Genomic DNA, 12,286 nt, shown 5'->3' on the forward strand with positions numbered 1-12,286 from the left:
CAGGGCGAGGGGAGAACACAGGGAGTGGAGGCTTTTCAGTGGCCTGAGTGACTGCAAACATGAACGTACGCAGAGTGGCACATAAATGTGAACACAAATGCACACCACTGCATACATATAGACACACATTTGCACACACGTTTCACAGCAGAGTGCTCTCAAAGTTCATGAAATGTTAATAGGCTTCTGTCCAAAGTATTTAAGATATAAGAGGATAGAGCTCTTAATGCATCACTTTATTTCTGCTACAAGACCATTTCATTATTTGTCTGAACCATCCTGGAAAGGCTAAAACACCCATTATTGTGATACATAAGTCTAAGTATGAATAACTAAAGAAGTGAAGGTTATCCTTGGTTATCCTTATTTGCACATGAATCAATGACAATATTATGTTGTCACTGTAACAAAAATCAGAAGTACCACAGAATACCACTAAAGTGGATTTTCCTTCAGCTAGATTAAAATAATTTACTATGCATTGTCAGTTTTCTATCTTTCTATCTGATGTACCAAAATGTTGTCTTGTACCCAGGGCTGTTGTTAACACCATTTAAGTCCAGTCCAAGACAAGTTAAACCTGCAATAACTTGTTAGCAAACAGTTGCTTATTTACACATCCAGCAGATACGGAGCAACATGTCATTCATTTGGAGTCATTTTTCTGTATTCTCTCTCTTTTAGCTCTGTCTTTGGTCCCTACCATCTTCTAAGAAAAATATCTGGCTCTTTAGCTGCTAAATGTTTCATTGTGTTCACCAGCTAGTTGCTGTGTCTGTCTGCCGTTTGGTGCTGAGCAGGTAGAGTACAGTGGGGTTTTTAGAGCTTTTTTGCTGAGAAAGCAGCTGCCTTGTGCAGCTATAAATGACGCTATGAGAGCAGTGAGCGTGAACCAAAACATTTACGGGCCGGACAGCTAAACAATGAGCTGAACCTCGCTCCTCGGTAAAGCAGAGGAGAGCTGCAGATTTGGGTGATAATTCTCTGTAGGTTCTTCACTACGAGCGACCCCTTTCGCATGGTTTTCACATTGTCATTTGATACATTGTTATTGTAAAATATTGGTTATAGCCACTAAAGGCCAAGTCCAGAAGGAGTCAAGACTCATCAACCTAGACCAAGCCTGAAGTAGGATTTAATCAGCTCCCCATTCAACATTTCATTCTGTTATTTAAGAGTGAGGTATGTTATCTGCCTCCACAATCACAAACACAACACTTGACTGGATTTAAACATGTAGAAACAGGAAAGCGCCAGTGGTGCTGTCTATTAGGAAGTAGTGAGCATGTAATGTAATTTGAAATTTGTCTTCCAAATGCAGATAAGACAAAATTCAGAGAAGCATGGATCTATTTTAAGATCTTATTGATTACTTTTAAGGCTCTTCATGGCTTGGCTCCAGATTATATTTTAGACCTTGTAATCCCGTATGAACCTTCACGTAGTTTGAGATCTTCGAGCAAGGGTCTTCTGTCTGTTCCTGAGTCCAGGATGAAAACTAAGGGGGACAGAGCTTTTGCCATCAGGGCCCCGAGGTTCTGGAACAACTTGCCTGAAGAAATTAGGTTGTCGGAGTTAGTGTCTTCTTTTAAGTCTCTTCTCAAAACACATTTTTATCAGAAAGCATATCCTGATTTTACCTGAGCTGTCTGTTTATTTTATTGCTTTTATGTGTTTTATTTATTTAATATATTATTTCTCTTTTTGTGAAGCACTTTGTACTTTTTTTGATAAGTGCTCTATAAATAAAGTTTTATTATTATTTATTATTATTATATTCAAGTTAAAAAAAATTCTGTAACATTTTTAACTAAAACAGTGTCAAAAAGCTGAGACATGATAGAAAAACTGTCTTAATACCGGACTCTAGTATTATAGCCAAGCCTGTAAGACTCATTTTACTTCAAATCCAGTTTGACAACTCGTTTTTTACTCTAAATTCCTCAAATTATTTGGCAAACTTGTTACCCACATTGTGGAGTGTGACGAAACTGGCTGAACCAAAATATTCCAAGAATGTGGAACCACAATGGGGCCTCTTTGACTTAACAGGTATTCAAATTAGCACTGGCCTAAGCCTGTCAGTAAGTGACTTTAAAAGCTACTTGGTCAAACTCTGAAAACGACATCACAAAAGGAGCGCAGAAAGAACAAATCCTTTCATTTCAATCCAAGAGGGGAGAACAGCGTGCAATGTGCCAGAGGACTGTTATGGGAATGTACCAGTGACTAAGGGCTGCTCTGACAGGTGTGAGAACACGGTCAGGGGCAAGCTCACACTAATGGATGCCCGCTGGTACAGTGCATGCTGGGAGTTGGAAATGCCAGGCTGGCCCAGGAGAAAAATGAGAGGAATTTATGATTTGAAGGTATACCTGCCAAAATATTCCTTTTTATTCAGTTCCCCCTTTTTTCAACAGTTTTCTCTTTCACTGCATTTACAGCTCTTGCAGCTTTATTTGACTAAGAGGCAATGTTTTGTTGAGATTATTTTGTGATATTTTCGCCTTTACAGAAGAGACAAACAGGAAACATGCAAAAGAGGGATAGGAGCAGTGTCCGAAATTAACTTTTTGACTCACCAGCCAAGGGGACTGATAGATGAAAAAATCCACCGGCCAAGTACATTTTTTACCAGCCAAAATCACAAATTGCCTTTTTGTGTCACATATACATTTGTTTCAGTACATTTCATTGAGCTAAGGTATTATGTTTAATACAAACTTAAAGGCCAGAGAAAACTTTTAACTCAACCGCTGGATGCAAACGTGTTGAAAACGTGACACTGCCACGCCTAGGCGAGGCAAAACGTGACACTGCCACGTGGACCGGCGGGTGTATTACACACTTTGGCGTAATACCAGGTTGCAGCAGCAGACCGTCGGCAAGTGATAGTTTAGCGGAGTATCTAACGTCCCATACGGTAAATAGTGCCGCGAAACTAGGAGCGCTCAAGACAGTCAGTTTCGCAGGACTGTTCGGACGTGCGTAAAAACACATATGGTAGCGTGTGTGTGTGTGAAACTCTGACACAGACAGCAGAGGACAGAAGCAGCTGCCCGTAAATGCCACCAAAACGCGGTAGAAACTCTCAGCATAGTTTATTACATAACTATTTCAGTGCAAACATTTGCCCGCCAGTGCAGTGATTTACTCGCCAAGCGGAAAATCTACCTGCATTTGGTGCTTGATGGGTGTTAATTTCGGACCCTGGAGAGGAGGATGACCAGCCAGAATTAAACCACAGACATTGCTATTACATACTAAATACATGCATTTTTGCATCTAAGCATCTTTGACCACTAATCCACCAGGATACTCCAACTACTTTACTGCAACATGCTGTGTAGTACACAGTGCATAGATTGTGAATGATGCAATCAATTATATTGTTCCTAGTTGGTATTGAAGCATTTATAAATTAACAAGAATTCATATTTACACGGTTTAAATTCTTTGGAAGACACACTGGACCCTCAATTGAAAAAAATACTACAAGAACAAAGGAGTAGTCAAGTGGAAACAAGCTCATGCTGAACAGTTTGAAACTATTTGACATTGCTGCCCTCTAGTGGTGGAAGTAGGGTTCACTGTAACAAAATAGGCCTTTTTCACTGAAGACAGTTTGACATGTCACAATAGGAAAAGCACAAGTGAAAATAAGAAAATAAACAACGGCTGAATACCATTTAGCTGCTTCAGTTTTAGGGTCCTGGTATTGTGCATGCTGGCTCACTGTCATGGCTTACTGGGACACTTAAATAGACCTGAGCCATCATTAATGTTATTAGTAGCACCTGTGCTTTTCCTACTATGACAAATATCTGCTGTGAAAAAGGCCTATCTGCAGTACAATGTAACTCAGGCATGCAGCGACTGATTTGCTTTCTCTGCCAGTTCTACACAGTGATTAAGACTTCTTTGTCTTTGTTATCACTCCTCTCCTGTCATGGTTTTCTTACCTGTTTTCCATTGTTCTGCGGTGTGTCCTGTTCTTCCTGGCTACCTGTGAACTCAGGTTTGCCCTTGTTAGTGGGCTTTTGCCAGCCAGATGCAACGCTATTAGGCTGGACATCCTGTCTCTTCCTCAAGCACTTCCTGTTCCCGCTCAAGTTTCTACGGCGACGACTGATCAAGAATTCCTTATATTGTAACGTCTCGGGAAAATCATCCTCTTCATCATCTTGTCCCTCTTCAGTGGTGGATGAGGAGGACTCCCCACCATCAGAGCTCTCATTGGCTGAGATCACCTGGTTGTCAGAGCTACAATCAAAATCGCAGAACACAATGGCACTTGGCTTGTGCTTTACTATTCTTAGCAGATCCAATGAACAGTCCTCTGATGCATTCACAGAGGCTGGCAGATGGTTACAAATACTTTTATCCAGTGCTGGTAAAAAGGCAGAAAGAAGCTCATCAGATATGGAGGTCTCTGTGCGGCTCCCTTCTTGCTGCTGAGGTGATATGGCTCCACACTGTTTCAAATACTCTGCCTCCATCTGAGAATTACTGTGAACAGCAGCCTGACAACCCAGGCCTGACACCTCCATGTCCCGACCTGTTCCAGGAGCCAGGTCTGAGCTCTGGCTGCATTCACAGTGTCCATTCTGCTTTAAGTCAGGCTTGGCTGTATTGCAGGGGGAGCTGATGTCCATCTTCATCTCCTTCCATCTTTGAGCATGACTGGCCACGGGATCCGGAGCACAGCGTATCAGAGGAACAGGTTCAGACATGGTTCTCAGTTTGCTATTGGAGCTTTGAGTCAGGAGGGGAACTTGACCTTGCAGGTCACCCAAAGGGACACCCACAGCCTGGGGGTAAATATGCCTATGAGGCTGCTGCTGAACAGGCAATGCAGCTACTGGACCATCATGCATCAATAGGGAGCATGTCCTCATCTGTTGAGTCTTTTGAGTACATTGGTGGTTTGTTTAAGCAGAGCCAGATGAACCGTCAGTCAGCATAAAGCTGCTTAAATTAAGCTATAAGTGGCTGATATTTACACATTTGAATGCCCCATTTCCTTTGATACCTGAGCTGGAGAGAGACGAAGAGAAAAAAAATGACACAGAACGTTAATTTGGGCAAATTGATTCATGTTCACACATGTGCACACTAAAGAACATATGCATATGTAATCCAGTGTCATTTGTTTCTGTAAATGGATGTACAGTATATGTCTGGATTCAAGTCCGGATTTGCTTACAAGCCAAAGTGTTATGCTCAAGAAGGATGAAACTACTGCTTAGACATGTTTATCTGTCCATTCAATCATGGCCAATCAAGTATTTTCCTCTCTAAACATACAGACCTGTGGCAGTAAGAGGTGGCCCTGCAGTTCAACATGATTAAATTATTTTAGCAAAAATATTTTTTCTACAATTTTGATACTGTGAATACTCTACTATTAATACTAAATTTGAGTTAAATGGGATATTTCGGGCCAAAACAATCACAAATGTGATTGGCCCACGCTAAAGTCAACAAAGTTTGTCTTCACAAATTCCCCACAGCACACCATTCTGTAGCCCTCAGACTTGACAAATGCATTTTCCTCAAACACATTGTTTTTTCCTGATGGATATTTTTGGCTGCAGCCAACACACCCTTTCCTTGCCTGGCATGGTTTCTTTGTCTTTCAAACACATAGTGATGGGTCTTAAAATGAGGTTAAACTCCTGAAAACACAGACAGCATGTACTCTATGTAAAACATACAAATCCTTTCCAAAAAGAGTTTCATACTGCACACTTGCAAACAAAGAGTCATTTGTTCCCATTGTGTGAAGGCCATGTGTCAACTGGTCTGTGAGAAAAAATATTATTGTACAGTAACTTAATAACATCTTAATGTCAATACATACTCAGTAATTGTCACATAGGAGCATTTGTAAATGTGACCTGTTTCTTAACAAAACATTTTTTAACTATAGGCTGTATAAAGAAATACAGAATTCATATTTCAACATACCAGACATTTTTGTACAGAATTTGTGTCATCCAAGAACACATCCAACACAGCAGTCTGAAGAATCGACAGGTAACACAAGTATCCAACTTAGTGCTTATATGCTGCATGACACCGGTAGTACAGAAAGAGTGAGTTTACCCCTAAAAAGATATGAAATACTGTGAGGGGAGGAGAGAAAAGAAAGGGTTGAGGAATGCTTTTCCCTCCTACATTACCTCAGCAAGAAGACAGTGAGTTCCACAGGCAGGTGTTTGTGCTATTTGTGCGTGTGTGTGTGTGTGTGTGTGTGACTGTTATTTGCATGTGCAAGAGAGAAAAAAAGATAAATTATGCGCTCAAAGCAAATGAAATAGACAGTTCTGTTGTGGAAATGATCAAACAGATTAAATAGTTGCACGCACATTAGTCTTAGACAAATAGACTTTGATTAAATAGATTGGGGTCCGCGGAACACCTTTCCCCCTCCCCATTCCTCCTTTTCACTCATTGCTGTATGATATGGCTCGAGGCAAAGGATTTTTCACCTTAGAAGCACATTCCTCGACAACACATGAGGTAATGCTCTAAACATGTTCTTATCCTCTCTAAATCTCTCTCAGTTCATACTTTTTGTAACTACAGCGAAGCTGTAAGCCTTGATCAACAAGAAAGGACTTATGGTCCTTACAAAGCTGTCGGGAGACTGTGGAATTCCTTGTGTTTGTCAGCAAACATATAATTCCATGTTTTGGAGGGAATGTCTTTGGTCAGGAGTAAAGACCTGCTATTTGTACGTTAACCTTGAAGATGACTCTGCCTGTTGAGGCCTGTTTGACCCTCAGGGTCTTGGGGGAAAGAGAGCTGGTCAAGGTGGAGGGTAGACTAAGAGTTAGTTATTGTAGTATGAATTGCTTACTGTAATGTCTCTTCACTCACAAACACAATAAAACTTATTTTCCCAGGGTGCTATCAAACTAAACTTGAGATGGATTTGCTGGTATAAAGATAATGGCTGTAATTCATCCAAATACAAAGGAGCTCAGTGATGGGATGTTTGCAGCTGTCTAAGTATCACAAAATGACATTTGAAAAACTCAGCAACATTAGGTCTTTCCAAATAAAAAATCATCATGATAATTCACCATTTCACCATTTCTTCTTCTGCTTGGAGATGGACAATTGACAGTTTTAACAACAAGGTCTGTGGTTTATAACTGTCAAAAGAGATGTTTTATTTTGAGTTTATCAAATGAAAGGACCACAAACCAAATGCCATTAAAGGTTTCACTGTGTTTTGGGGCGAACTGACCCTTTAAAATACCTTTCCTGTCCATTATGTGAAATAGAACCTACTGTTAAAAGACCAAACAGCATCAGCACAAGTTGAACTATCAGGCAATTAACAAAAACAGACTTATTCAGGAGTCATTATTCGGGAATTGTTACTCATGAATTAACTTCATAAGTTAAATTGCTTGAATGAACTTGATAAACTTCACCCTCCATCCCCACCCTGCCCAGATGTTACACTGTCCTACAATGCTGTGATGATGGATGCATCTTAATTTAACTCAAACATGTCAATGTCAATTTCAATACAAGCTACGCCAACCTGCTGAGACACGCTCCTCCATATACAACATTCCTGTCATAGAGAGGTATAGTTACCTGGGTCAGATTGAAGAAAGGCAGGGCAAAGAAAAAGAAGAGAAAGGAAGACAGGGTGATTGAGACAGGTAGATACAGTATACACACAATAAAACAATTAGAGAAAAGAAAGAGGAAGATAATAAGTGTCTATAACAGCTTAGGATTGTTACGATTGTCTTTTTTAACTCTACAAATCAATTCCACTGAGGGAAAGCACATAAAAAGTTTATCAAGACTAGCTGCAGAAAAAAAAACTAAAACACCCACAATGAATGATGTAAGCTGTGATATCTTGACAGTGTGTACTGTAGATACTGTGTAAAATATGAGTTAATCTGGCTATATCACAAAAGATAATGATATAGTTGTTTCCAACTCTATCAGTGCATGACAAAAAATATGGAATTAAAAATCTGCACTGTCTTGCCTGGTGGGGGTGGAAAAATGTAATGACTGAAAATTATTATACCGAATTGTTGTTTGTATGTGCGCCTAAATGGATGTGTTAATCTTTTACGTTTTTTGTCTTTTTGCATGGCCCAAAATCAGACTGTTGTATAAACAAATGGGTTGATCAGATGGTGATCATAGAATAAGGGCATTTAATCAGACCTCCTGTACAAAAAGCAAAACATTTGGAGAGAAGCCTAAAGTATAATACTACCAGTAATCACAAGATGACCTCACACCTCCTCGTTATGGCATGGCAGCATGGTGACATTGTGAGCTTTTGTTTTTGTTGCATGGGATTAACTATCTCACATTCCTTGGTGGTATCAGACTGTTTCATTGTACTGTCTTCAGTGTCAACACCTGCAAATCTGCTGCTGCTGCAAAAAAAAATGCTATCCTTCCAATTCCATATAGGATATAGCCAGATTAACCTGCTAGTGGGCCCTAGGGGAAAGAATTTGCTGCTGGGTCCCTATTAACGCCTCGTCCTCTCCTGGGCTTTCCCCCAACAAGACGGGGCTGTCCTGGGTTGTACACACACAAATCTCTACTTATACATAAACAAAGCAACAGAAGTCATGCAAGAGTGACATATATCATCACAAATGACAATGAGATAAAACTGAGGCTCCACAGGATCAAGCTGTTGTCCTTCAACATGACTAGTGCACTGCACAATAATTGCTACTAAAACTACTATATAAAACTAATACATTATAATACATCATCCTGTCCGATATGCAGTTATGAATTATAGCCTTTCGTTATCAGATAAAGCACTGCTGTATCTGGTGAAAGCACGTTTTCACAAGTACTGTACTCACCGTTGTCTGGTGTCCATGATGAATAAGTGGATTTACAACGCGCCTGTGGGAGTTTTGACCCGCTCGACTCTCCGTAGCTCAAGAGGAACCAGCAGCGCGGGTTGTGTATGAATAATAGTTCGCGGGAGAGTAGCTATCAGCAGGTTGTCAGCTGTCAACACGGACTTTAACAGTTACTAAATTCATAACAATGAGTTTGTGGGTGGACAAATATCGACCGACTTCCTTCGGGAAACTCGACTATCACAAAGAGCAAGCGGCTCAGCTGAAAAACTTGGTGAGAGAAAACAAGCTCATGCATTCGCCTGACTGTGTATTCAGGCTACGTTAGCATTAGCATCGTACTCAATAGCTGCATGTAGACTGATATCAACACGTTTAATTTACTTTACCCAGAGACACGATTCCTTGTGCCGATCAATCTTTGTTGTTAACCCGGTCATTTAAGTGTAAATGTCATTTAGAGAGTTACCTGAGTTCAACTAGCTTGTTTATGATAGCAGTGTCCATCATATCAAACTTGTTTTGGGGGTTAACGTAAGATACAAAATATGTCATGTCACTTGAGTGCCACTATTGCTAGATTCATCTCACAATGCCCTTACGTTTCTGAAAGCTTTGTTTTAATGTAATGTTGGCAAAAGCAAACGAGACATTATTGAGAGCGTATACAACATTAGGATCTTTAGTAAATGTGGTGCAAGTCAGCTAACGTTACATGTTTACAAAACAACACTTTACTCCAATACAATTTTCACGCGTGGAAATTAAGGCTAGTAATTGGATAGTCCAGTGGAGTCTAAGCAAACATATGCTTATAAAGCAAAACCTCTTTGTAAATGTTTGTTTCAGGTTCAATGTGGCGACTTCCCACACTTGCTGGTGTACGGTCCATCAGGCGCGGGGAAGAAGACCCGCATCATGTGTCTGCTGAGGGAGCTGTATGGAGCTGGGGTGGAGAAGCTTCGCATAGAGCACCAGACCATCGTGGTGAGAGGGGAAATAATGAAATACACAGTTATTAGACCCCCTCCCCACATTGCATAACTGCCTAACAATACACAGTTTCTCCAGACATCTCTCCTCTCAGGCTTAATGAGTTCACAATTGTCTGATGAAGGCTTAGTTAGCTTAGCCCTGTTTTGTGTTTCTCTTCCCCAGGCTCCCTCAAAAAAGAAAATTGAGATTAACATAATAGCCAGCAACTACCACTTGGAAGTCAACCCAAGGTAACCTAAGTAGCTTTACTCAAGTACTATACTTACGTACAGTACTTGCACTTGAGTATTCACTTCATGTAGCTGTTGGTTGCTTTGCAGGTTAAGATTTTATTAATAGGTCTACATGGTTGAGGTATAGCCTAAAAATATTGCATATTTTGGCAAAAAAATGCATTTTAATTTCAGTGGTATTTCTGTTCTGTGTCATACAGTGATGCTGGAAACCAGGACCGTGTGGTGATTCAAGAGCTGATTAAAACTGTGGCTCAGTCTCAGCAGATCCAGTCGAACACCCAGAGAGAGTTCAAAGGTAGGACAGACACACATTCCTTGTTTAACCTGTGATTGCTGATCCATGTTTTAGAGCAAAAAAAAATCAGAGGATCTTCCTTAATCTATTAAATAGCTTTCCCTGATGCCACCATCTGGCTCTGTGACGCAGTAATGTCATATTGTCACTCTTGTAGTAATTGGCACACTTTCGTTTTCAGTGGTGTTGCTAACAGAGGTGGACAGACTCACAAAGGATGCCCAGCATGCTTTGCGCCGGACAATGGAAAAGTACATGTCCACCTGCCGTCTTATCCTCTGCTCGACATCCACCTCCAAAGTCATTGGGCCAATTCGGAGCCGTTGTCTGGCTATCAGAGTTCCTCTGCCGAGCGCAGAAGAGGCAAGATGGAGATGATGTGGTTTAGATTGCAACTATTAGTCATCTGAAAGTAGCATATTAGAATGCCTAAATTTGCTGCATAAGTTAAGTAATCAAGACAACGTTTTTACCTTCTCTTTTTTTCTCTTTGTCTCTGTGTTTTTCCTGTTTGCCAGGTCTGTAATGTTCTGACATCAGTCTGTAAAAAGGAGGGTCTACTCCTCCCACCTGAGCTGGCCAAGCAAATCGCTGAGAAGTCTGGTCGCAACCTTCGCAAAGCCCTTTTGATGTGTGAGGCCTGCAGAGTGCAGCAGTAAGTCGTCACAAAACGTATTATCATTCCTCCACAGCGTTATCCGTAGATTAGTATGGAATGTAAATGAAAAGTATCTGCTTATTTAGCCTGCGTTTGTCTTTTCCAGGTATCCATTCTCAGTGGACCAAGACGTCCCACAGACGGACTGGGAGGTCTACCTCAGAGAAACAGCTAATGCCATCGTCAGCCAGCAGAGCCCTCAGAGGTAGGAGAGGCAAAGAGAGAGAGAAGAGGTTTAGTTGGTTCTGATAGCGACTAAAGAAAGTTAGTCAGACTTTTGGGGATATTTCAATTTCTGAATCCCTGTCTGTCTCTGTTCCAGATTGTTGGAGGTTCGAGCAAGGCTGTACGAGCTGCTGACTCACTGCATCCCTCCTGATGTCATTATGAAGGTACCTCATCTCCCATCAAAGTGTTGAAACGGCTTGCAGTAATGTTTTAAGGTAATGAGTATTCATTTTCCTCATCCAATCCTCTAACAGGGTCTGGTAACAGAGTTGTTGAGTAACTGCGATGGCCAGCTGAAGACAGAGGTGGCCCACATGGCGGCCTACTATGAACACAGACTGCAGCTGGGCAACAAAGCTATCTACCACCTTGAGGCCTTCACTGCCAAGTTCATGGCCATCTACAAGAAGTTCATGGAAGACGGTCTGGATGCCATGATGTTTTGACTCTGAATGGACTTAAATACAGATACTTTTCTTGACAGGAGTTCAACAGCCTTCATTTACTTCCTGATCTCTTGCTTTTTTGCCCCAACAAAACTTTCAGTAGACTTGATACAGATTTGCATCTGTATTCTATAAAGCATGGTAGTGACACTGACACAACTCATCCCATAATGAATCTTGATAGTCTTCCAGTTTGTGGCTTTGTGCCATGAATTGTTGCCCAAAACCTTGTTACAGTCTGTAAACCTTGAACTGTCGCTCTAGTGGTGCAAACAGCCGTTTTGATAGTGACAGTAGCAGGCAATGATTTCTATTGAAAATATACTACAAGGACAAGAGATGTTTTCCTAAAAATCTACATCAGAACATTAAATAAATTGCTTTGTTTACATGTTAAAAGTCTAGTGTTGCTCTATGGATATGACCAAATGTGTGTTTTGTTTTGTTTTTTGTCTTTTACATCAATCTCATTGACCATCACTCCTGAAATCATGATAATGAGCTTGAGAGTGGCCGTCTACAATACTGTCTGATGTTGTTCAAAGGTT

At 40.8% G+C, this 12,286-nt stretch overlaps 2 protein-coding genes across 2 annotated transcripts in view; one reads left to right on the forward strand and one right to left on the reverse strand.

Moving 5' to 3' along the window:
• LOC122888872 (stAR-related lipid transfer protein 13-like) overlaps nt 1-6,122 on the reverse strand; it is a 59,156-nt gene extending 53,034 nt beyond the window's left edge. The window contains exons 1-2 of the mRNA XM_044223858.1: nt 5,971-6,122; nt 3,963-5,037 (exon numbers count right to left, since the gene is read on the reverse strand). Of these exons, the coding sequence (XP_044079793.1) occupies nt 3,963-4,898 (936 nt within the window). The 5' untranslated portion in view covers nt 4,899-5,037; nt 5,971-6,122. The remainder of the gene's footprint in view (nt 1-3,962; nt 5,038-5,970) is intronic.
• Nucleotides 6,123-8,950: 2,828 nt separating this feature from the next.
• On the forward strand, nt 8,951-12,137 carry rfc3 (replication factor C (activator 1) 3). Its single transcript, XM_044223863.1, has 9 exons — nt 8,951-9,153; nt 9,729-9,866; nt 10,038-10,105; nt 10,309-10,406; nt 10,588-10,769; nt 10,925-11,061; nt 11,171-11,269; nt 11,387-11,456; nt 11,547-12,137. Exons 1-9 carry the CDS (start codon nt 9,067-9,069, stop codon nt 11,736-11,738), a joined length of 1,071 nt encoding a protein of 356 aa, XP_044079798.1. The 5' UTR covers nt 8,951-9,066; the 3' UTR covers nt 11,739-12,137.
• The last annotated feature ends 149 nt before the right edge of the window (nt 12,138-12,286 follow it).

This window comes from Siniperca chuatsi, linkage group LG14 (genome assembly GCF_020085105.1).
Source record: "Siniperca chuatsi isolate FFG_IHB_CAS linkage group LG14, ASM2008510v1, whole genome shotgun sequence".
Taxonomy (NCBI): domain Eukaryota; kingdom Metazoa; phylum Chordata; class Actinopteri; order Centrarchiformes; family Sinipercidae; genus Siniperca; species Siniperca chuatsi.